This window comes from Myiozetetes cayanensis, unplaced genomic scaffold, assembly GCF_022539395.1.
Source record: "Myiozetetes cayanensis isolate MyiCay16 unplaced genomic scaffold, myiCay2020 scf13, whole genome shotgun sequence".
NCBI lineage: Eukaryota > Metazoa > Chordata > Aves > Passeriformes > Tyrannidae > Myiozetetes > Myiozetetes cayanensis.
Genome location: NW_026086937.1, coordinates 10,493,534 through 10,517,866, shown reverse-complemented (window position 1 = coordinate 10,517,866; position 24,333 = coordinate 10,493,534). Strand labels below are relative to the sequence as shown.

At 47.5% G+C, this 24,333-nt stretch overlaps 1 protein-coding gene across 6 annotated transcripts in view; it reads left to right on the top strand.

Annotated features, from left to right (window-relative positions):
* Positions 1-18,447, top strand: part of INPP5D (inositol polyphosphate-5-phosphatase D) — a 59,892-nt gene extending 41,445 nt beyond the window's left edge. For 4 of the 6 annotated variants that reach the window (XM_050308544.1, XM_050308545.1, XM_050308546.1 and 1 more), the window contains 23 exons: positions 237-324; positions 997-1,077; positions 1,256-1,327; positions 1,597-1,720; positions 2,770-2,876; positions 3,392-3,494; positions 4,278-4,474; positions 5,208-5,325; positions 5,818-5,914; positions 7,022-7,160; positions 7,797-7,905; positions 8,052-8,140; positions 8,386-8,467; positions 9,621-9,710; positions 9,850-9,963; positions 11,069-11,151; positions 11,496-11,583; positions 12,307-12,456; positions 13,050-13,143; positions 13,377-13,484; positions 13,961-14,233; positions 16,162-16,738; positions 17,467-18,447. In XM_050308544.1, coding sequence (XP_050164501.1) covers positions 237-324; positions 997-1,077; positions 1,256-1,327; positions 1,597-1,720; positions 2,770-2,876; positions 3,392-3,494; positions 4,278-4,474; positions 5,208-5,325; positions 5,818-5,914; positions 7,022-7,160; positions 7,797-7,905; positions 8,052-8,140; positions 8,386-8,467; positions 9,621-9,710; positions 9,850-9,963; positions 11,069-11,151; positions 11,496-11,583; positions 12,307-12,456; positions 13,050-13,143; positions 13,377-13,484; positions 13,961-14,233; positions 16,162-16,738; positions 17,467-17,469 — 2,986 coding nt within the window. In that variant the 3' untranslated portion in view covers positions 17,470-18,447. Of the gene's footprint in view, positions 1-236; positions 325-996; positions 1,078-1,255; positions 1,328-1,596; positions 1,721-2,769; positions 2,877-3,391; positions 3,495-4,277; positions 4,475-5,207; positions 5,326-5,817; positions 5,915-7,021; positions 7,161-7,796; positions 7,906-8,051; positions 8,141-8,385; positions 8,468-9,620; positions 9,711-9,849; positions 9,964-11,068; positions 11,152-11,495; positions 11,584-12,306; positions 12,457-13,049; positions 13,144-13,376; positions 13,485-13,960; positions 14,234-16,161; positions 16,760-17,466 lie in introns of those variants that run through there. The other 2 variants (XM_050308542.1, XM_050308543.1) reach the window with 1 other exon arrangement.
* Positions 18,448-24,333: the final 5,886 nt, after the last annotated feature.

The window sequence follows — 24,333 nt, the reverse complement described above, 5'->3', positions numbered from 1 at the left end:
CAAGGAACAGCCAAGTGTGGCCATGCAAGGCAAAGTCACTGCCTGAGTCACCTGCCTTGTTGGCAGTGTCATTACAGTAGCTGGGAAATGCTCCCATCACCCTGGCAGCAGCTCGGAGGGGACGTGGCAAGGGCAGGCCCAGTGTGACCGTGTGCCCACAGGCTCTGCCGTGCCACCTTGTCCCAGTGCTCCCTTAGAGCCAGAACCTCAAACCTCTGCCGTGTCTCTGTCCCCAGTGAGGCCTCTAGGACTCTGCCCTCCCTGGAATCCATCCAGAAGGTGTTTGAGCAGCAGCTGCACCCCGGTGTCCACCAACGCTCCCAGGTAAGTGGGCGGGCAGGTGGGAGGGGAGGAGGGAGCAGCGCGGCTGGAGCAGGGAGAGTTCAGGGAATCAGGTGCCACCTCTGTTCTCCTCACTGCCTGGCTGCAGTGCAGGGGCCACAGTGACTTATATCCCACAGTTCCACGTAGCCCCTTGTGCTTGCCCCCCCTTTCTGCCCCAGAGGAAAGTGCCACCAACTGCCTGAGGACTCCACCCCCCCACCCTCCCTCAGCCTGTGGGCTGGGACTGCACACTTCTTTCTCCATAAACTTCACTCCAGGATGTTTCACTGCCAAATCCTTCCTTCTCCCAAGCCCACTTAAGTCCCCATGACCTTCCTCTCGCTGCCAGAAAGCCAGAAGTCCAGGACTTCTGTATGTTGAGCCCCAGAGCTGGTCATGCAAACCTGCCCCCTCAGCAGCAAGGTGACCCCCTTGCATGGCCAGCTGCCTCTAACTTATGGAAAAGGTTTTCAGATTCGTCCTTCCATGCTCCCATACACATTCAGCCACACTCCATGCTCTTGTGCTGCCCATTACAGGTCAGAGTGGCAGAGGTACAGGTGGTGCTCCTTGCTCTGTGTGGGGGGTGTTCCTGGGGCTGCACTCCAGGCCATGCTCCAGGTGCTTTGGAAATCATCCACCTCTCTTTTTGTTACTGTGCTGTGGTTTCAGATGCTCGGTGAAGCAAGTCCAGTCAATATTGTATTGAAACTCAACCAGCTGATTTCTTTGCTGTCTTCAGTTGAAGAAAAGGTAGAGTTCTAAAGCTGTTTCATGTTGTTTTCCTGTCATCTTTTGCCTCTAGTAATGTTTCTTGTTCATCATCAGTGCAGTCCTCTGCTACACTGAGATTACTCTGCTCCAGTTTCATCACTGCCAATGCAATGCAGAATCACCAAATGCAATAAATTACACATACATTGTTTTACAGGTGAAAACACTGCTGATTGAAGGTCCTGATTCAACACACCGGCGCTCCCTTATTCCCCCCGTCACTTTTGAGGTAAATGTGTTTCTTTAACGATGCTGATCATAATGTGGAAGGACAGTAACACAGATTTATGTTGGTATCTCAGTTCCTGGGAACTTGGCTGTGCTGCCACAGAGATAACAGCTATTCCTGGATGCTGTTTAGCACCATGCAAAAGCTTTAGAGATGTCTAGTGAGACTGGCATAATGATATGTGTCCAGGAATTCAGGGGAATGTGCATTTGTAAAATGTGTTACTGAAGTGTAGATTGCTCCCAAGAAACCTCTCTGCCTTCCAATAGGTGAAAGCTGACTCCCTAGGGATTTTCTCAAAAATACAACTCAAGGTTGATGTGGAAATGGGAAAACTGATTATTAAGAGATCCAAAGATGGTCCAGAAGACAAGTTTTATACCCACAAGAAAAGTAAGATGCTTAAGGTCACAAATGCTGGACTAGACTCTGGGTGTCCTGGATGATGGGGAGGGGTTCCCTTTGGCTCCACTTGGGATAAGGTTTGGCCCAGAGGGCAGGGATTTCTGCTTGGTCCTGGGTGTTGTGCAAGGCTCTAGGCAGGCTAGACAGAGACCAGGGAGTCAGGACTGGGATAACCAGCTTTCACAAATTGTTTTAGCCCCTGCTTTCTGGTCAAATGAAGACACTAGTGTTGGGACTGCAAGGGAGCAGGTTTTGGTAGAAGATTCTCCATAGAGCTGGTTGCAATAGACCCATTTTTCTACTGAAAAGCCATGTCAGTTGAAGAAAGACATTCTGCAGGAACATACTGACTTCTGTGATGATTTTTGATGGTAAAAAGCCAAACAGTTTCAGTAACATTTTTCACTGAATTTCCCTTGATTTTTTTTGTATGCAAATCAGCATGTCCCCTGATGAGCAATGCCAGCTTGGTCTGTGAAGGCCCAATTCAAACAACTTCCCTTTTTTTTTTTTCTGTTGTGTTTCTGGACAGGCAGCCCACTGAGACTGAGCCAAATAGATCTATCAGAGAGTAAATGATGCCCTTGGGCTCTCTCCTGATAGAAAATCATCCTGTTGCTGGCAGTGACTGAAAAGATGAGATTTCATGTATGGCTTTTCCCACCTGGTGTTCATAGTTACTTAGCTGCTATTTTAGAGGAGGGTTTACATCCTCTTTCACAGATGGGGAAGGAATATATGTAGGCTGGCTCAGGATACAGGGGGATTGCCTGCAGGAAGCCAAGGCTTCACTTCAGACTGCAGGGCTTGAGATGGACGAGATCTCCAGGTAGAATGAGCTTTGGAGGTCCTCTTGAGTCCAAATCTGTTCCTATAGAGAGCAGGATTAAGCCACATTACAATGCAGATCTGAGGAGCAAAGTGGGCCCCAGTCCTAAGAGCCCATGTAGATCCTGAGCCTGCGAGCAAAGCCCTGCTTGTTCTGGGGAGATCTTCCTCTCAGTGGCTGCAGCTCATGACACCCTGCCTCTGTTCAGTCTTGCAGCTTATCAAGTCCCAGAAGCTCCCAAACAAGCTGGTGATTGTGCTGGAAACAGAAAAAGAAAAAACACAGCGGAAGGAATATGTTTTTTCTGATTCCAAGGTACGTACACGGTGCTCCCTCCCTGCCAGCCTGGAGCAGGCACCTGGGGGGAGTGGCACACGGGGCATTCCTTGGCAGAAAGAGGAACTGCTGAAGGATGGTACTTGGCTCTGCAAAAAATAAATTTGTCCTTTAATCTGGAAACATCCAGAAAATGAACAGCTGTACTGTGTAAAGGGAGGTACTGGAGAACCACACTCAGGGCTGGGCTGTCACTGGGGCAGGGGGACAGTGAGGAGAGGCAAGGACTCTTTGATGGCAGCTGCAAAAAGGCTCATATAGACAAACAAGAGGGAAGAAGAGACCTGACCAGCTCAGCACTTGTTAGAGCAATGCAAGGTTAAGTGCCTGAAAAAGCACCACGGAAAAGACAGCCTCTTGGAAGGTTTCAGGATGGTGGAGGACTAATCTACTGTTCAAGTGTGCTGGGAATTTCCTGGTTCAGCTAGTTTGTCAGGAGGTTGTGTTGGAGGAGTTAAGCATCTCATTAATTGTCTCTGCTCCTCCCTGTCTAGAAGAGAGAAGGGTTCTGTCAGCTTCTGCAACAGATGAAGAATAAACACTCAGAGCAACCAGAACCTGATATGATCACCATCTTCATTGGGACCTGGAATATGGGTATGGGCTCCCTTCTGACATGGGTGTTCCTTCAGACACTTGCCAAAATGTGTGCTCAGCTGCCAGGGTGAGCTCCAGACAATGCATGTGTTCCTTGGTAGATGTGCACACCAGGGCTGTCTCACTGGCACAGCTCACAGCTGAGATCTAGACTTATTGCTGCATGTGGTTTGACACTTCTCTTGGCTCCAGCCAAAGGACCATGAAGTTGTCCCTGATGGGTACTGAGGGATTCTTCCGGTGCCAGGGAACATCATCCTCCACCTTGCAGGCAGGACAGCAGCAGCTCCACCACCTGCCTGTCAGCTGCTCTGACCCTGACTAGGACAGTTCGTGTCCAGCCTGGGAAGAGACCTGAAGGTCTGCACCATTTAGAGGAGGGGACAAGGTGTAGTTGAGGACAGTGGGATTTAAGTTCTTTTGCCCATTTTGGGAGAAAAGCCTAATTCAGCTGTTGTGAGCTGAGCTGTCTTTGCTTGGTCATGCTTAAGGAGTGAGGTGAAGGCAGTGTCAGGCCAGGAGGAGTACAGCTCCCTGCTTTTACCCTTGGCTAGCCTTGGCTTTGGTAAGCTGATGAAACAGAGCAAAGTGGCCAAAGCAGAGTCACTCCATTGGTGACTCAGGTGGGGGTAACACCTTTGTCATCTTATAAGAGTGTGACACCACACTGATGTTGGTGGAGTCAATGTGAAGGCTATCATTTCTGTCCCTGCGTGTTATCTGCATCCTGGGTTTGACAGGACACACTCTGACTTCCTTTGGTGTTGGATTTGTTAATAAAAGGTGCAGCACCTCCCCCAAAGAAGATCACCTCCTGGTTCCTCTCCAAGGGGCAGGGGAAGACCCGTGACGACACTGCTGACTACATTCCTCATGACATCTATGTGATTGGCACCCAGGAGGATCCCCAAGGGGAGAAGGAATGGCTGGAGACCCTGAGGCAATCTCTGCAGGAAATCACCAGTATCAGCTTCAAAGTGGTGAGGGGTTATTCCAGTTATTGCACATAACTTGGGCATATGAGGAGAGTACATGTTGTTCAAATAAAAGAAACAGGAATAAGTGGGATTTTGCCTACACCTCCTCCCCTTCCCTCATTGCATTTGGATGAGGGAGAGTGAACTGACTGTGTCTCTGGGGATCCTCCCCTGGAGCTGGTCAGGTGGGCACATTGCTATGGACAGTGACCCCTCTGCCACTGGCAAAGCAGGGACCCTGCCGGGCTGGGAGCAAGCTGAGAACTTGACTCAGGTGGTGCTGTGATTTTGACCTTAAAAAAGGAGGAGACTGTAAAACCTCCTGAGCCAGTTGTAGCCAAGATCTTGCCCTAGGCTGTTGCACTTTCAAAGTACACAGGCACAGTCATGAAATAAACTGAAACTTAATAAGACCAGGTTTGGACATTCATGAGTTTTAGTGATGTAAGAAACAAATCTAAGCATATGTGGAAAGCCACGGGGCTTCTGACTCTCATAGTGATTGGGAAACTATCTTGTGCAAGCAAGGTAATCCAGAGTTCAGCTAGAAAAAAACTATAGAAAATAGCGAGGTCTTTCCTCCCACCTTTGATTAAAATGACTGCAAACATATCCTGAGCATAGGAAGAAAATCTGTGTAGGAGAAGGACTACAGAAGGAGTTGGAAGGCTGCAGATGTAGTGCACCTCCGCAGGGATGTGCAGAAGTGTAACCTCTAACCTTCCCATCCTTGCAGATAGCTATCCATACCCTCTGGAACATCAGGATAGTGGTACTGGCCAAGCCAGAACACGAGAATCGCATCAGCCACATCTGCACAGACAACGTGAAGACGGGCATCGCAAACACCCTGGGTGAGGAGCAGCCCTGGCCCCAGCCAGGGATCTGGGATCTGTCCCTGCCAAATGTTCCTTGACATGGAACAGCTCTTCCTCCATAAGACTCCTGGGACAACATTTATGTGGCACCAGTGGTACTAAAGTTGTATCCCAGTAGCACCATCTTACTCTGTAAGAGAGGAAGGCTGTTTGTGTGTGTACATGGCACACACATATATATTTATATTCCCAGCAAACACTTTTGACTGGCTATTGGGTTGCTCTTTCTTGGCTTTCACTGGGAAACTGCACTTCTTTTCTTTCAACTAAGTTTTTTTAGCATCCTTAATAAATTTGTTGCCACAATCTGTGCTGCATGTACTAATTCTTTCTGTGCTGATTAAGTCAACTTATTTCTCTTCTCCGTCCTCCACTTCGCTTAAGACGTGCTTGGTGCGTTATTATCTTCGCTAGACTCAGCCTGGAGGTGGATTGATTTCTTGACATTTTTGGCTTATCTTTTTCCAGGTAATAAAGGAGCAGTGGGAGTGTCATTCATGTTTAATGGAACCTCCTTTGGGTTTGTTAACAGTCATTTGACTTCGGGAAGTGAAAAGAAACACAGGTAAGATACATCAGGTAAGATACATCCTCCCCTTTCAAAACTGGCTGTTGACCCAGGGTGAAGTTCTCTGGGCCATGTTTGGAAGGAGGGCTCACTAGACAGACACAAACATGTCTTCCAGACCATAAAAAAATTGTTAATGTCTCCTGGGAAGGCATTTGAATGAGGAACTTCTGCTGTATGGCCATGGGTGCAGGGAAAACAGCCAGCAAAATGATTTCAGAGCTGAGTGTAAATGTCTCACACAACACTTGTGTGACCTGCCGTGCAAGCCCAGTGCACGAGGAAAACAGTTCCCAGATCTACAGTGTCTTGGAGAGATGTGGGAAGGCTTTTCCCATCCCAGAATAATGTGCTGAAGGGGACTGTCTGCCTCCTCACTGTGGGCAGTGCTGTGAGCACAGGAGCTGTGCTGTGCCCTGGGGAACAGCTGAGAATGATCCTGCCAGGCAGAGCTGTCAGGAATGCCGAGAGGGAGGCGTGTGCAGCACAGGAGTATCCCCATGGTGGCTGGTTCTCTATACCCAGCTGTGAAAGGAGTGTTCCTGGTCTAGGCAGGTTCTGCACAGCACTGGAAGGCAAAGCTCCTGACACCAGTGGGAGATCTGTGCCCACGCTGGGAGGAGCCAGAGCTCTTGGAAGGACTGATTTTGAAAGCAAAGAGGACTTTAAATTAAGATATTGGCTTTGCCATCTTGCCCAGTCCAGAACAGAGATGGTGTGGAATTTCTGCACAGGGTGTTTGCCACTGATGGAGTGAACTCCTATGGAAAGGTTCTCCAGGGTCTGGAATAACTGCCAAAATCTAGTTATGTGTTTGCTGCTGAAATCTGAAGGCAACAGTCTAATGCTGGGTTTCTAGAACATATAGCTTGGAAAGGGAGAGCCCTGGGTGGCAGAAAATGTGGCTTTAGGAGCACATTCCCTGGGCCTGTCTGAGGAGCAGCACAGGGCTGGGGTGGCAAGTTCTCAGTTTCTAATGTGCTGCTTTTGAGCTGTCGAGCTGCATCGGTTCCTGCCTGGGAAAGCAGCAGCCCCTGCCAACCCAGGCACTTAGGAATTGTGTGGCAATTTAGTATGTCAGGCAGATGTTTCTTGTCTTGACAGACGCAACCAGAACTACACGAGCATCCTGCGCTTCCTGACGCTGGGAGATAAGAAATTGAGTCCGTTTAACATCACTCATCGCTTCACTCACCTGTTCTGGCTGGGGGACCTGAACTACCGCGTGGAGCAGCCCCCGGCGGTGAGGGATGGGCGGGACCCTGCAGGGGCAGCTCCCTGTGCTGCCAGGGCAGCTCTGTCTTTCTCCAGCCTAGGGCAACGTGGCACAAAGAGAGGAGACAGAAGGGATCCCCAGGGTGTGAGTGTGGCACCAGTTGAGGGAAAGTAAGGAAATCTCCTTTGCCCTCTCCAAGGATTAATGGACCCAGGAATGCCATCTGGCACACTTTGCTGCTTCAGGCAGCCTCGCTTCTCCAGACCTCCCAACTTCCCTTCCCACTGTGAACAAGCATCTGCCTTTCTGCTCTGTTTGATGAGCTTGGAAAGGCTCAGAACAGGCCTTCAGGAATGGGCAAGGCATCATAAATACTGGATCCGTTTCAGTAGGTGGGAGACAACAGCAAGCCTGGTGTTGATGTGCATGTGGTTATGTGTGTGCTTGTGTAGGGGATGTGTGGGCATTCTGATGCCTGTTTTGATAGACAAATGTTCATCCACGCAGCAAGAACTGGGGCCTCTCCGTGAAGGGAAAGGTGGGGAAGTGGCAGGGGTACAGCTCTGTGAAACAGTTCAGGAGCGTTTGCCAGTTCACCAGGGAAGGGAATATTTATAAGAAGGTTTTGCATCATCTGCAGCTCTGCTGTTTCCCCGTTGGCAGGAAGCAGAGAACATTATCCAGAAGATCAGGCAGCAGCAGTATCCAGAGCTGTTGGCTTTCGACCAGCTTCTCCTCGAGAGGAAAGACCAGAAGGTGTTCCTGCAGTTTGGTGAGGTTTTGGCTTTGCTGGCAGGTGCCTCTCCCGTTCCCACCAAGTCTCTCTGCCAGCCCTGATATGGGGCAGGTGCACAGGCTGTGCTGCCCAGAGGAGGGTTGCCCATGGGCCCGGCTGTGACAGGGCTCTCCCTGTTCCAGAGGAAGAAGAAATCACGTTTGCTCCAACCTACCGCTTTGAGAGAGGCACCCGGGAGAAGTACGCATACACCAAGCAGAAGGCCACAGGGGTAGGTGAAACCTGAGTTCCCTTCTGAGGTACATGGCAGAGCAGGGAAAGTACCTGCTACGGAAGAAAATTTCCTAAACCAATCTCTGCATTTCCTGCCCTTGTGACGTTTCAAAAAGAGTCAATACAAACAAACAGACTTGACACATATATATGATGCTTGGGGGAGTGAATTTCCTGTCCTTTTGTGAACTAGTCCTTTCCCTTCTTCTTGACATCACTTCTCCTTTTTTTTTTTTTTTGCAGATGAAGTACAATTTGCCATCCTGGTGTGATCGAGTGCTCTGGAAATCCTACCCCATGGTGCATGTTGTGTGTCAGTCCTATGGTGGGTAGATAACAGATTGCAGATAGCAAGGCAATCAGTCTGAAACGGAAATGATTCAGAGCACAGTCTGCAGGATCTCCCTGCACTGCCAGGCACTCAGCATAGAGGGACCTGATGTTAAAACCAGGCAGTGGAGACCCAAATCTCTCTGCCTGTAACCTTCCAGGGTTGAGAATTAATTCTGTTATTCTTTTATGTGCAGAACACCACTTGAACAGCTGCAGCTGTCCAGCTCTAGACCATGCTGTAGGATCACTTTACACCAAATATTTCTTGGCAACAACCACCACTTTTCCTGTGCAGTTACCACCAGGAACTCCTCACTTGGTGGTGCCAGCAGGGCACACCCTGTGTGCACAGTCCAGTCTGCAGAGGCTGGAGCTGCAAACATCTCTCTTCTATCAAATCATGTGCCAGAAGGACTGTGTGGTACCAAGAGCCTGTTCCCTTTCCTGTTGAGAAGCATCACAAAAGTGCAGTGCAGGGAAGAGAGAAAGCCCACAAGACCTGTTTAAAAAAAGACTCAGATACCAGTTTCTGAAATGTCAATGGCTATATGTAGGACTGAGCATCTGAGTATGATGCTGAAGGTTTCTTATTCATGGGATTGAGAAAAGGGCTCTCTTGGGGGATCAGGAGGACTGATCTGATCACGGAGCCCGTGATACCGAGGTGCGTGGTGGAATATGCACCTCTAGATAAAGAGTGGGCTTGCTGGATCTCATTGTGTGCTTAGGGCAAATCAGGCCCTGCTCACTCACTGTTAACTTAGGCCACGAGTTGCTCTGTAGCACTGAAGTAGCACCAGCGTATTCTCGTGTGATTTCCTGCCACATTAGAGCTTTAATGAGCTGTGCCTGTTGCAGAGGCAACCGGGAAGCCTGCAAGGGCTTTTTGTGCTGGGGGAATCCACCACTGACAGTCGCTTGCAAAATGATACAGTAAAACTGGGTCCATTAATCAAATCTTTCTGTGTTCTGGCAGAAGAGTTACCTTCCTGCATTCTGACGTGGGATTATGTAAAGAAACACCTTTGACTAGAGACAGTTACCACAGTGACTGTGAGGTTTTCTGGAAAGTTCCCACCCAGTATTTCTGTGGCAGAGATCTCCCTGGAGCGGGGTACTAATTATCCTCCCTTTCTCGCTGGCAGGCTGCACCACTGACATCATGACCAGCGACCACAGTCCTGTCTTTGCCACCTTTGAAGTGGGAGTCACCTCACAGTTTGTCTCCAAGAACGGTCAGTCGGGTTGGGTGCCAGTGTGCCATCTTCTCCTTGGGATGCAAAATGTAGTGTTTTGTATATGCAGAAAGAAAAAGATGAGTCTTGAAGAGTCCACTTCAAAATGCCCTCTCTTTATCTCCTTCCTCTTTCCTAGACTCCAAGTACACAGACTCCCAAGGGGAGATAGAGTTCCTGCACTGCTACGCTACTCTGAAGACCAAGTCCCAGACCAAGTTTTACATGGAGTTTCATTCTAGCTGCTTAGAAAGTAGGGGTTTGCCCATCCTTATTACTTCTGTCAAAGTTTTCTGCTTGTTTGGATTAGTTCCCCTTCTTCTTGTTTTGATCTAAAAAAGTAGCCGTGTGGATCACTTGTTCCAGTGCAAAAAAGGGGTGTCCTAAAGATCTGTTGTAGTTTACAAGTCAGCCCATACTGTCAGCCATATAATCCAAACCCCACAACCAAGGGAGCTGTAATCCAATTGCCTTTCACCAATTCTTCCATCTTCTTTGGCAATCTGATAGTTTCCTTCTTGAAGAGAAACACGTGTTGTTTTTGCTCATCGCACAGATCTCTACTTAGCAAATGGGATTGATTAAATGTCTAATTGTGCCTGCTACAAAATCAGGTGCTTCCAAAATAACACACCTGCATTATGCTATTAAAAATAATTTTAAATAATTGAATTACCATGGTTTAACAAAGAATAAGTCAGAGGATCAGCTAAAAGTGAAAGGAAAGCAAGCAATTTGACTGTGTAAGTGGGACCGTGTCCCCCCGGTGCTGCAGGTTTCCCTCCCTGGCCCTGTGCTGCGGGGCTGAGTCTCAGCTGTTTATGTAACACCATCCTCCCTGCCCTGGGGTTTTTGAAGCCATTCCCCATCCCAGGGCTGCTCCTGTAAGTGGGACAGTGTGCTCTGGTGTTTGCTTCATCACATTATCGCATGTCAGAGCACGGTGGAAGAGACAGTTCCATAAAAGATTATTTTTTGGCTGTATCAAAATTTGCATAAATTTCTATGGAAACAGTGTATTATGAATCTTAAATTAGAATTTCAAAAGTGTGCTATCTTGAGTGGCGTAGGAAGAGCTGTCATGTTCTTATCCTCCAGTCCATGTATGCACTGAGCTGTTCAGTGCCAAGTTTAACTGTAAAATTAAACCATTTAACAATGCTCCAGTAAAATCACTTGTAAATTTACTGTGTAAACATTCACCCAAAGCTCAGGCTTTAAGCTTCTTAATAATTTTAAAATCTGTGTCCAAGTGGGAAAATAATTGTAGGCCTTTTGGAGCGTGGCATGTGAAAAGGATTTGTAGCCTAGTTCTTGCTGTCTCTCTTCTGGTAAACTCCTTTCTTGTCCCTTTGCAGGTTTTGTAAAGAGCCAGGAAGGAGAAAATGAGGATGGGAATGAAGGGGAGCTTGTGGTAAAGTTCGTCGATGCGCTTCCAAAGGTAGTGATTGTAACAACAGCCAAACAGATTTTTGGGAACAGACTGTAATTAGAGTCCAGATCTCTTCCTCCTAGAGCAATTTTCAGGCCTGCACTGCAGGAGAAAACTGCAGTTCATCCCATGAATGTTAGATTTGCAGCATCCCCTCTGCTGTGCTGGGAGCAAGAGCGTGCAGTCTTCTCCCACAGGTCTCCAAATGCCAGCAAAGAGGCTGATCTGGAGGTGACACGATCCCCTCAGGGGTTTGTCCAGCAGCACTGTGCTTGTTTGGGACAGAGGCACGGGGAGATCTGTGCTCCTGTAGCCCATCTATCGTATTGACCCACCTGAACTTGTCTTTGCAGCTGACCCCAATTATTTCAGACCCGGAATACCTACTGGATCAACACATCCTCATCAGCATTAAGTCATCAGACAGTGATGAATCTTATGGTAAGTGCTTAGCTCTGAAGTTCTGGATGAGTCAAAATCTACTTAGATTCTTCCAAACTGCTGAAAGAGTGGGAGAGAACAGAAGTAACTCTTACAGAACATCTGTGATGCTCTGGCTTCTGACTTAGAACTCAACATACACAAAAATACACTGTGGACAAGAGTTTGTGAGGCAATTATGATCAGAGAAATATGAAGCAACAACCTATGTGAGCTTTACCAGCTCTAACAGAGCAGTGGCTTAAAAAGAAAGTACAGGAATTAAATCAGTCTGGTTAAATGGGTTTATTCAGAATATACAAATCCTGTTTCACTTGCACTTACTTGAGGCGTTTCTCCTGGCTACAGAAAAGGATTTGGCAGTGCTGCTGGCTTCCAGATTCTCAGCAGCCAGAGACTGCAGTCCCTGGCTACAGAAGGCTCTTTGCTGAAATCCCATTAACTGAAATAGCAGCCACAGGCTCATGTTTTCCTTACCAGGAATGGAAACTCAGAACACTGCAGTCACCCACAGGTATCTCCAGTGCCCAAATCTCTCACACATATGGGAAGTGAAATGAATGCCCCTGATTTCTCAGGAGATAATCCACTCCTTGCTGTGATCCAAAGCAGGTTCTCTCCAGTAATCGCAGCCCTGTCAGCACAGTGACAGTAGATGACACAAGAGATTTCAGTGCTTTTTTTCCTCAGTCTCAGGCTCATTGTCTCCTTGTTGTCTTTTAGGGGAAGGCTGCATTGCCCTGAGAATAGAAGCAACAGAATCCTTAGCTCCTATCCATACTGTGCTGACACACCACGGAGAGAAAACAGGAGTCTTCCAAGGTGAAATCAAGTTGCAAACATCACAAGGGAAACAGAGAGAGAAGCTATATGGTAAGGAATGTCATCATCTCTGCAATGCTCACCCTAGAGAGTATTCACCTTGAAAGATTTCTGATAACTGTCAAGGAAGTGAAAATTACCCCTGCAGTGCTTATAGTCCCAAAGAGGCAAGTGCCTTTGATGCTGACTGAAAGGAGCTGTGAGTATTGTTAGTTCTCAGGAGGATACCTGTACTCTTTCAGAGAGATAGAGCAATTTGATTTGGGTATCTTTTTTCATCATTCAAGTAAATTTGGCAGACTGAGAGAGCCCCCTGTCTGTCACTAATACTGGTTTTATTGAATGGGGATATCTAACTTCCACTTGTAGTGGCTATATGACAAGGTGATGAGTGAGGCTCTGAAGGAGCAGTTCCTTAGCTAAAGGATCACAAACCTTTGTATTTCAAGATACACATTTCTTCTTTTGTCAACAAGAGTTACAGGTATTAGTGGGCAGTTGAAAACATAACAGCAACAACAGTTTAAAACTGTCCATTATTCTGATGGACAAAGAGAGATGCCTTAATGCAAGTAGTAACACACAAAACTTGGGCAGACTCTGAAGCTGCCAAAACACTCTTTTATGCCTTTCCTTCCCTTCAGATTTTGTCAAGATCGAACGTGATGAAATTGCTGGGCAGAAAACAAGGAACATCAGCAATTTAGAGCCTAACAAAGAGTGGGATCAGACTAACAGGTAAAGGGCAAGAGGGTAAGTCAGTACCAGAAAAAGGGTCAGCTCAATAAAAGCAAAGCTGGGCTCGCCATGGGAGCAGCATTAACGGGGTGGTGAGCACTGGGAAGCTGCTCTGCGGCTCTCTGGTCAGGGCTGGTCAAGGCTGCTGTGCCCAAAGCTTCAAAAGCTGAGAATGCATTAGCCAGACCAGGTCCCTGAACTCCACTTAGAAAGGGCCCTTTTATTTCCAACAGAAAGTCAAAATCTACTCATCTGATGGCCAGAGAGGCAGCAGCCGTGGCTCGCTACTGGGGCAGTGCTTCTCCTTCTGCAGACACCACAGGAAAGGACGAGATCCTACGGTAACCTTGCTGCTTTGCCTCTGCCAGCCTGGGGTGGGAACCTGTGCTCAAACTGCCTGTCTTTTCCTTCCCAAGAGTCATAGGATGAGTCGGGGCAAGGCTGTCTTTTCACTCCGCTTTCACTGGGGCTCTTTGCAGACAGTTCCTGGGCTCACAAACCTGTGAAAGCCCCTGGATGTGGCTGCAGAACCTGAATGCTCTCTGCAGCCTGGAAATGGAAGTGTCTGCCACAGCCAGAGGAACTGTTTTGGGGCTGGGGGAGGTGGCCTTGACCCAGCTGCTTCCTCTCTGGTGACCCAGGGGAGGGAGGCACTAACAGAACTCCCACTTATTTTCTGATTCTGAAGCAAGTGACAAAAAAAAGTAGGTGGTATTGAATCTAAGCAGTCAGTGGGCACTAACTCCTTTGTAGCTGGCAGGAAGACAAAAACCCAAGTGTATCTGTGTACCTCCCTAACAGTATTTCTTCTCTTTAGCAACTCCACCCCCACAGACATCAGCAACCCCAACTACCTGGGGATGGCTCCCTTCTCTCAGCAGCTCTCTACAACCTGCCAGCTTAAGCAGACACCTTCAGCAGACCAGCCACCTTCTCTCTGGAACTACGAGCAGCAGCCCAAAGAAACCACCTCCCTGATGGGACATAGTCCCTCATCCTCCACATCGCCCTCCTTGTCACCTCTATCCCCAAAGCCATCCCTCCAGCCCACAGCAAACAGAAGCGTTTGTAGTCGGAGTCAAGAGTACCTGTGAGTCTGAGTTTTGCACTGGGGCTGGGCCACTCTCTCCTCTCTCTCCTGTTGTTCTGCACTGTCACGGTTTCATTATCTGTATGAAGAGTTCAACTTCCAGCATATTCTTTCCATATTTTACCTCTGGAATTAGAAAAAGGTAAGTAAAGATCACAAGGGCAGACATCTCAAAGAAAACAAGTGTAGTAGTTCCTCGGACCTTTGTAAAAGGAAAGCTAAAAATATGAAAGTTAAACTTACAACTAAACAACAGAATCTTAGAATCATAGAATGGTTTGGGTTGAAAGGAACCTGAAAGACCGTCTCATTCCACCCCCTGCCATGGGCAGGGACAGCTGCCACTATTCCAGGTTGCTCCAAGCCCCATCTAGCCTGGCCTTGAACACTTGCAGGGATGGGGCAGCCACAGCTTCTCTGGCCAACCTGTGCCAGGGCCTCCCCACCCTCTGAGTAAAGAGCTTCTTCCCCAGATCTAATCTAAATCTCTCCTCTTTTAGTTTAAAACTGCTCCCCCTTGTCCTGTTACTATCTGCCTGTGTAAACAGTTGCTCTCCCTCCTTTTTGTAATTCTTCTTTGGGCATTGGAAGGCCACAATAAGGTCTCCCCAGAGTCTTCTTTCTTTCTGAACAACCCCAGCTCTCTCAGCCTGATAGAGGTTTAATTCTCTACCAAGAGAAAAGGAGAAGATTACAGAGTTGACTGTAATAACAAAAGAGAAAAGGGGAGAGTGTGGCATAGATCTTTCCCCTGGATGGGAGGGAGAGCTCCTTCAAGTGTCATATGTGAAGAACTTTCACTGAATTTCTACTTGCACTACTATACAAACATCCAGCTTGCTAAGAAGCCAGAATCCATGTGCTGCATCTATCACAAGCCTTGATGCAGAATTTCCATCTGGCAACTGAAAATATCCCATCCCTACCCAACTTAGTAAAGTGATGAGGCAGCTTCACCTCAGTGCCTGTGTGCAATCTGTGTCCTTGTTCCAGACCTCCTTTTGACAGCGACAGCTGCTCTCTGAGCCTGGGCTGGGGCTCAGGATGGCTCTCTGCAGTTCACACCCTGCAGTGCTCCAGCCATGCTCTCAGCTCTGCTCCTGCCTGTACTGAGTCCTGAACACAGCTTGAAGCAAGGAACACAACTCGCCTGAAGGCACTCAAGGAACACGTGCCACCCACCCCTGTTCCCCTCTGCTCAGCGATACTGGGGCTGGTTTTTCAAGCCCTGGGGTGGTTCTCCAGATTAAAGCCTTGCCACCCCAGGGCATGACAGAAACCCCCAAAGCTACTGTGTCCCTCTGGCAGCTGTGCTCTTGTTCCAGGCTGAGCTGCTGCTCAGGGGGCTCCACTGGGAACACACAGGAGTTGTCTCACCCTAGAGGATAGAGCTCTTACTCCTCTATTGTGCATTTGGGTGCAGTAAGGAGGTTTATCCCTTCCTTAGGAATACCATGCTGCGTTGGTAGCAAGAGGAGATTGACCTAGTTGTAAAATGTTACAGGATGATGTGAGCTCTTACGTTAAGCCTCCAGACAGCCATCCTGTCTGACAGATCTGAAGATTCTTATTAATATTCAAATTCAGATTTGTGTGTGTTGCAAAGCCATCCAAGCACTTGGCACAGTCTGGCTCAGTGGCTTATCTCTGTTTAAAGAGAAGCCAAGTATCACTTTGACAGGACTGGAGTCTAGCAGGGAGTTTATACAGGGCCCTGCATATCTGCTCTCTGCTGTCATGTTCTTAATGATTAAACAAAGTAAAAACAATGCACAATTCTGTTCTCTCTCCCTGAGTTTGTTTTCCTGTTGCCCCTTTACGCAGTCAGTTTATCAGGCTCATTTGTTATTCATTTTGTCTCTAAATCAGTCAGTGTCTCTTGCCTGCTCTTTACAAGTCTCCCTTACACACTGTTCTGATGACTGTAGGCCACCTGAACTGGGGAAATCCACAGCAGAGCCTGTGCTTCTGGAGGAGGGACAGCAAAGGCCAGAGATGTTTGAGAACCCTCTGTATGGCTCCATGGGCTCCAAGGGCAAGGTGGCTCCCAAGAAAGAGCAGGAATACCCCAAAGCCTTGCGGAAGGAGCAGCTGCCACTGCCTGAGCAGAGCTGTCATCTCACAAAGCCACAGGAGCCTGAGGGCAGCAAGACCCCTGGCAAACAGCCATCCCCACCTTTCCTGGTCCCCACACAGCGATTCCGGTCCTACACCTGCTCCGGCCAGGCGGAAGAAAAGAATACAGGTGAGAAGAACCAAGGCAAACTGAAGGTGACAACACCACTGGAAAACTCGGCACAGCTCAAGAAACTAGTGAAGCCATCGAGGGCTGAAGTCAGCCTGAGCACCCAGGGACAGCAGAACAAGCCGCCCCTCCCCTCGAAGAGTCGGGCGGTGCTGGACATGCAGAACTCCAAGGGCCGAGACTACCGGGACAGCTCGGAGCTGCCGCACTCCGGGAAGCACCGGACAGAGGAGGGACCTGTGGGCAGGACAACCACGCCGGTGTGTTCCTCGTGGGAATAAGGCAGGGGGGAAGGTGCATTAGGCTGTGGGGTCACTGCAGAACATGACTAGGGTAGTACTGGCTTAGTCACTGAGCCCTCGCTCCATGTTTGCTATCCAAGCTCAGAGCACTGTCCCACAAACCCAGGGGGTTTGCAGGGAGCATTGTAAAGCTGTTGCTGCAGAAGAGGGTGTGTTGTGAAACTATGGCCTTAGCTTTGCATGAATTTTTAACTTTTTTTGAACTGTTTAAGCTTGGTGGCCACAAGAGGAATGCAAGTAGTCAGTACCTTGTTATGGCTTGTTTGGGGCACCCTGTGCCGTTCCTGAGAATGCCCAGACCTGGCCTGACAGCACAAACCCACAGTACTGGCAATAGATTTGCCTTGCTGTAACTAATAAAAAGATGATTAAAAGTAGTTAGTGGTAAACACTTAGCAATTTAGAACAGCAGTGTCCAAAAACATTCCTGGACCCTCTACAGGAATAATCACACATATACTCTTCTGGGCCGGTGGGTTTTTTGTTGTGGTTTGGTTTGGTCTGATTTTTGTTGTTTTTTCTCTCCAGAACACCATGAGCTAGATGGGAAGGAGCAGGGGAGGCCTTAGTAAGTGTGTTTGGGAGAAAAAGCCCACTTAAGCAAGCTGTAGGATGTTTTTTGACTTCTCCATCAAAACTTGTAGAACTGACAGTAGACAAGCTGATGTCTTCTCTTGTCTCTACAGTGAACATGACACAGCAGCCGGCATCCGAGGAGGAATCCTGATGGGAAGAACGATGGAGATTACTGCTTTGTTCACTCATGTCCTCTGGTCTGGTTCTAAAAAGACTGAGGATTTTTTATTTTTGAGGGTGGAGCCCTCCCTGTGATTATGAAGATGTTCTAGCTGAGAAGTTTATCCTATGTTGCTCAGGTCAAGAGGAGCCAGGATCATAATACTGAGTGCAAGTTATCCTTTTGAGTGTCACTTTAGTTCTTCCATTAAGAGGCAGTGGCCAAGTACATGCGTTAGTAAATGTTTTGAAAAAGGGGAAGGTACGGTGTGTAAGGACTAGGAGGTGGGAGGGGTGGATTTAGAGAACCCCTTTCTACAAAAGCAAGATTTCTATTTTGTTACAGGATTCCTATTAAAGAGTGATGTGTAAAAGAAAGCATCTTGAAAGCGGTACAGCTCCAAAAGCATGTCCTGTCCACGGAGCAAGGAGTTAGGGGAGGGAAAAAGTCTGAGTAGCAGCTACTGATGAAGGTGATGCAGTGTCAGCAGAGCCAGCCCTGCTCTGGTCTGCCGCGCAGCGGGTGAGGCACCGCGGCTCCTCCTCCTTCCAGCGGCCGTGCTTTTATACCCCAACAAACAGAGGGAAACCAGATCTGCGGAGAGGGGAGGAGAGGCAGGGCCCACGGGCAGCCTCGGAGTGCCGCTCCGGAGTCCCCCCGGCCTGTCTGACAGCAAGCACTCTGCTTTGGAAGGACACTGGCCAGCTGATTGTGTAGCATTCCTAACAGATTAATGCTGAGCTTACTGTACACGTGTGCTCAGTGTCTGAATGATGTTAACACACTTGTCAGTTCTGTTATGTTCATGTAAAGTGTTAATTCTGTGGTTACAACTGGGTTATGCTTGTCGTGACTTAATCACGGCTATTGTTTCCATGTTGATTACTTAAAAATAATAAAATAGTCAATTTTCTGACCATTCTTTACTGAAAATTTCGAACTGCCTGTCTCACGGTGCAGCTTTAGTCGAGTGTTACACCAGCTCGTTTAGTGACAGTAGTCCCTGCACAGAAGAAACACTGAGGAGAGTGGGGAAGATACACCAAAAACAACTGAGGACACAATTGTCTGTGTGCACAGCCCCTCTGTGGATACAGCTGGCTTGAAAATTATAGCCCCTGTTAGCAGGTACTAATTATATGAGTGTAAAACATGTACAGTAATTCTACTGCAGCAGAAGAGGCCAAGCACAGGCTTGGGAGAATGTGTGGAAGAGGACAAACGGTAAGGCAGAAGTCTTTTAAAAGGAGATGTTTTTCTGCCATGCAGGTTGGCATCATTATGGAAGCACCTGGCTCTCTAACCTACAAATCAGCAAGGCAGACCATGAGCCTACATTCCCCTGGCTTTATTCAGCAGAGCCCTCTCCCCAGAGTTCAGTGGCTCTGGTATTTCCCTGGGCCTGGGGAGCATTTCACTTTCCCAGGTTGCAGAACTTGTTTGGCCACAGAGTAAAAGCTCCCTGGAGCAGGTGAGTTTTCTGTTTGATGTGGGAAGTTAGATCAGTGCCTGGTAACTCTGGGGGGTGTTCCTGTGTGTGTGGAGATGGAGATGTGATAGGCTCTCTACAAAAAGTTTTTAACTTCTCAACAATAAGAAAAGCTCAGATTTTCTGTGGTTATCCACTGACTTCCTAAGCTGTAGAAAAGAAAATATATTCCCCAAAGTTTACAAACTAAAACTTGATATAAAGCAAGTATAGCTTTTTTGTAAACATTCTCTTGATTGGGAATGCTGCTTAAATTGGGCACAGATTTGCAGATGAGTAGAGTGTGAGAACACTGGACTTAATAAAAACCAAAAAAAAAATATCCAGGTACTTTATTTGGCCTCTCCTTCAGAAAAGTGTGCTGCTGGGGGAGAGCAGCTCTCTATCAAATATCCAGCAGAAAAAAAAATACATTATTCTCCTGATAAAAATGTATTACTTACCCATCTGGGGTTCCAAAGAGAGTCTGAGTTATGATGGAATGATGACAAATGCCACCGAGATTTTTGCAAGTGGATCATGTTCAAAAGAAGGCTCTGTAAAGAGCTTTCTGAAGCCTCTGCAGATGAGAGACTTCTCAGGTGAACCACTTAGACATGGAGTGGAGCAGAGGTGGGACAAGTAGTGGCACAGGACTTGTCTTTAGGGCAAGACTGGCTGTCCTTGAGGTGGTAGCGTTGGTAACACCAGCTGTGGGAGCTTGCCAGATGTGAATATTAGAAAACTGGATTTAACAAATTAGTCTGGTGCTTATGTTTGGTTTGGTTTGGTTTTGATTTCTGTCACAAAGCCTGGTTTTCCTGCCCGGGCCTCAAACCACATGAAACCAGGACTGAGGAAAACTTGTGCTTTCTCTTCCATCCTGGGCCTGTGACTCTTGCCAAAGCAGGCACATTTCTCTGCCTTTTCTGCTGTTGTCCAGTTCAGTTGGTACAGGCAGTATGAGTGAACTGAAGGGTATGAATTGTCCAAAAATGTGCTGATTTCCCCCAGATGCAGTGTCTATCTGTAACCTTCTGGCATCTTTTATTTTATGTCCTTAAAATAGCTGGAGTCTTTTTGTACTTATTTCCATGGAGACCCAGCTTTCAGAAATGCTTTAAGTTACCAGCTACAGGATAGGATGTTGTAGAACACAGTAACTTCAAGCAGCCCTGTTTCCTGCCTGCACCTGATTCATCTAACACCAGCTCACTGGTCCTCTCAGCAGTAAAACCACCCCAGGAGACTGTTAAAGCTTTCCCTAAAATGCCGTAGTGGGCTACACATTTCCTTCCTGGTAAAAGTGGGGTCTTACAGAAGATGGCTGAAGGAGGGAAAATAGAAGGCAAAGCAAATGAAGGTGAGTTACTCCCTCCAAAACAGCGAGGGGATAATTTTGACGTTAGGAATTACGTTGCTTAGGCCTGTAATGTAGTGGGGCCAAGCACCCTTTTCCTGTACAGCTTAAAACTAACCACTGAGTCACTGTCCTTCCATTTGTTTCTAAAATGAAAGGTTTGATAAAATTTTAGCACGTTTTTCTGTTGCTCTTGTGATAGTACAATAATAGTCCATGTGACTGAAGGATTGTCCAAAAATGAATTGATTCACCCCCAGACAAAGCTCCTGATCTTTATAACATTGTGAAGACTCAGGTATTTGTGTGTTAGTCAGGACTAACTGATCAAGGTGACACAGGACAGTTCCCAGGGATGTCCCAACCCATGGCCCCAGATGGCAGCAGATTGGTTGGAAATGGACAATATCCAGATACTTAGTTTTTATTTCCCTAATCTGCCTGAGAGGAAGCCACACTTTCCCCCATGGGACATTTGCCAACAAGACTCCATCCCTGCCCTCCCATCTGCCACCAAAGAGGTGCTGCAGTCACCAGGGCAGTCCTGCAAGGCCCATGGAAGGACTTGTTATGCAAGTGCTGCAGAACAATCCAAATACTCATTCCACTCATGTGCCAAATCTCCCTTGTGCTGAAAAGGTGTTAGCTGGAGAGGTACAAGGAGTTCTTTCTCTCTCTCTATATAAGCAAACATCAAGTTATTATTCACATGAATATGAATATGAAAAAGATCCACAGTGTGTGCATGGTGTTGTTCCAAATGAAGCTCCTAACAGGAAGTATTTTAGGGCTGCATTTTGTGTTAAACTTCCGAAGTCTCTCAGAAATTCTTTCACAGTCTGACAGAAGAGATTTCTTTGTGCCTACCGTAATTTGCTATATTTTTTCTGCTTTATCTTATTACGCATCATCATAAAGCATTATCTCATTACGCATCACCAGATTTCCCTGAACTTTTGTTCTCAGTTCATTACCATTATTCTTTTTCATTAATTTTATTTGCAGGTAATCCTTGCTCTAGCACCCAAGTCAGCTACACTAAAGGGTACTTTAATGTACCCTTTTAGATCAAAACTGACCGACATTCTTCTAGAAAACTGTATTCTCAAACCCCAGGATTGCAGGAGACATCACAAAGACTAGACATGAGCCTGCTGAGATTTGGGGCTTGGACTAGACAATCTCCAGCAGCCCTTCCAGCCTCAAGTGTTTCATACTTGTGTGATTCTATTTAACCCAGGCCATTCTGTGCCAGGGCTGGTAATCTGCTACACGTTACAGTTGTTATTATTAACACTTCATTGCATTTTTTCCCAAGGTCTGGTCTGGATTGTATAAATTAATCTCTCATACCATGAAGTATTAGATTATACCATAACTAATAGAGATAAAGATGGCACAGAACAGGGTAGTAAATGTTGGGCACAGGAACGAGTGAATGAACAGGAGTGGATGAAGGAGACAGTGTCCAGCAACAAGCAGAAAGGTTGCAGAAAAGCAACCGGCAAAGGAGGGACTTTGTGGAATGAGAGAGAATCCAGCAGAAAGGAGGTGACTAAAAGCTGTCTCTGATAGAAACAGCTTGACTCAGAAAAGGGAAGGAAGTAGAGGCAGCAAAGAGATTGGAAAAAAAAGGCAAAGACTTTGCAACAGAAAGGAGAGTTAGCACAGAAATGTCTGCCCCACACTTTACAGTAGTTTGCATCTTGACGTTACAGCTTGTAAGCACAAAGAAAATGACCAGGTGTGGGACATGTTCCTTCTTTTCAAGGGTGCACTGGAAAATCCAAAACAAAGCTGAATCATCGCTAATGGGCATATTTTGGTGAACCTTAGGCCCTTTTGGTGTAATCCTGTCCCATGTGAACAAGCAGGTCAGGTTACTGTCTTAATTATGTGACACACCATGTTTACACACTGCTGTCATGCTTCCCATCAGTCTTCTCCTCGTTGGGGTAAACAACTCCAAGTGCCCAAATCTTTCTTCAGAATCAAATCTTCTCTAATTACTGGTCACTCCTGGGAGGTTATTTTGACAATTTTTCTTGAAATGTGCTGGCTAAAGCTGGACACGTCTCCAGCAGAAAGAAGCCTTGCTTTTGCCTCTGTGCATGTGGAGTAAAATATTCGTTGCAGGCATCATTTTTACTTTTAAAATCAAACATATACAGATGATAATTCATCAAAGTCCTTCCCTTGGATCACTCTAGCAGTTGCTGTAAACAGTAAAGCGTGTGCAGCATTTGAAGTAATTTACCTCATCCTTGAGGACACACCTTTTCTTCTTCCCATGTCATTTCTGCTCACATTAGTTCTTTTTCCTGCCCTGCTGAAAGAAATAGTGGACAATTCTTTTCCCTCCCAGTTTTGGTGAGAAAAGTCTGCTCTCAAAGATGAGCTGAAGGCTTTCTGTTGGAGAGGCTGAAAGAAAGCAGAGGGTTGGCACTTCAAGGGCCATGAGGGACTTTGGGGTTCATTATATATTAAGACCAAGATAAAAGCCTCAGGAGAGGAGTTACCGAGTCTGAGCCCTGTCTCTCTGTGTCTCTGCCTTCTCCCTTTTTTGTCCTGCCTCATGTCTGCTTTCCTCTTTCTCTGCAGAGGATTAAGAGGTAGAGAAGATCTGACAGAGTGAATTTCTCAGCACTTCAGTAATTATATGTGTAGAATTAGGATTTAAGCTTACAGTTACAAGTGATTTTAGGTTTTTAAACATCTGATTTTATGAGGCACAAGCAGAATAGAATAGGCTGTGTGCTTACAATTAGTTTCATAGAGAACACACAGAACCTCATGCACTATGTACTTGGAAAGACAGAGCTGAGCATGAACTATTATTAACTCAGACAGCAGCACACTCTCCTCCAGTCTAATAATCTAGTGAATAATCTATTTTATGCTGTTACGATGTCATAATTGCATCCTCGTTCACTTACTCAAAAGAAAACGAGAGCAATTTAGGTAGTCCAAGACAAAAAGCATTATGAATCTTGCCCAGTTTCAAATTCAATTACAGTGGTATAGTTACCTAATGCATTACTTCAGAAGTTGAGCAGTTAAAAATAAAGCAATAAAACAAGCTGTTACATATTTTTTTTTTTTTACATTTGCCTGCAAACGTGCGGTTTCTTCGTGAGGCTGGACAGGATGCCATAATGGAACGAGGGCTGCACGGCAGTTCATAATAAATAAATAATTTTACTTAGAAAGCCCTAGAGTTCATTCAATGAACTAGAGTTCATTTTACCACCACCCTTCTCGAAGGGTGAGGTGTGACGGTGGCAGGTGAGCGGGGCGACCGAGCAGTGAGCGTTTGGGATGGCATTAGGGCTGAGCAGCGTTGGGGATGGCTTTAGGACACAGCAGCGAGCGTTTAGGATGGCTTTAGGGCCGAACAGGGAGCGTTTGGGATGCTTTAGGGCTGGCTTTAGGGCCTGTGTTTGTCTGCGGGGCTGCACATGCACCGCGGGGGCGGCCACGGCCCTCTCAAGATGGCGGCCCGGGGAGAGGCGGAGTTGGACACACTCAAGATGGCGGCCCGGGGAGAGGCGGGGTTGGACACACTCAAGATGGCGGCCCGGGGAGAGGCGGAGTTGGACACACTCAAGATGGCGGCCCGGGGAGAGGCGGAGTTGGACACACTCAAGATGGCGGCCCGGGGAGAGGCGGGGTTGGACACACTCAAGATGGCGGCCCGGGAGAGGCGGAGTTGGACACACTCAAGATGGCGGCCCGGGGAGAGGCGGAGTTGGACACACTCAAGATGGCGGCCCGGGGAGAGGCGGAGTTGGACACACTCAAGATGGCGGCAGCGCACGGATGCGCTGGCGGGAAGGGCACAAAATGGCCGGCACGAGGCCCCCTCTCCTCAGAAAGGTGCCCAGCCGCCTGCCTGAGCCGCCCCTGCCCCCGCGGGCAGCGCCCTCCCGCCGCTCTTGCCCCGGGCCGGGAGGGGGTGGGGGGTGAGCTGCGCCGGGGCCGGCCGGGAG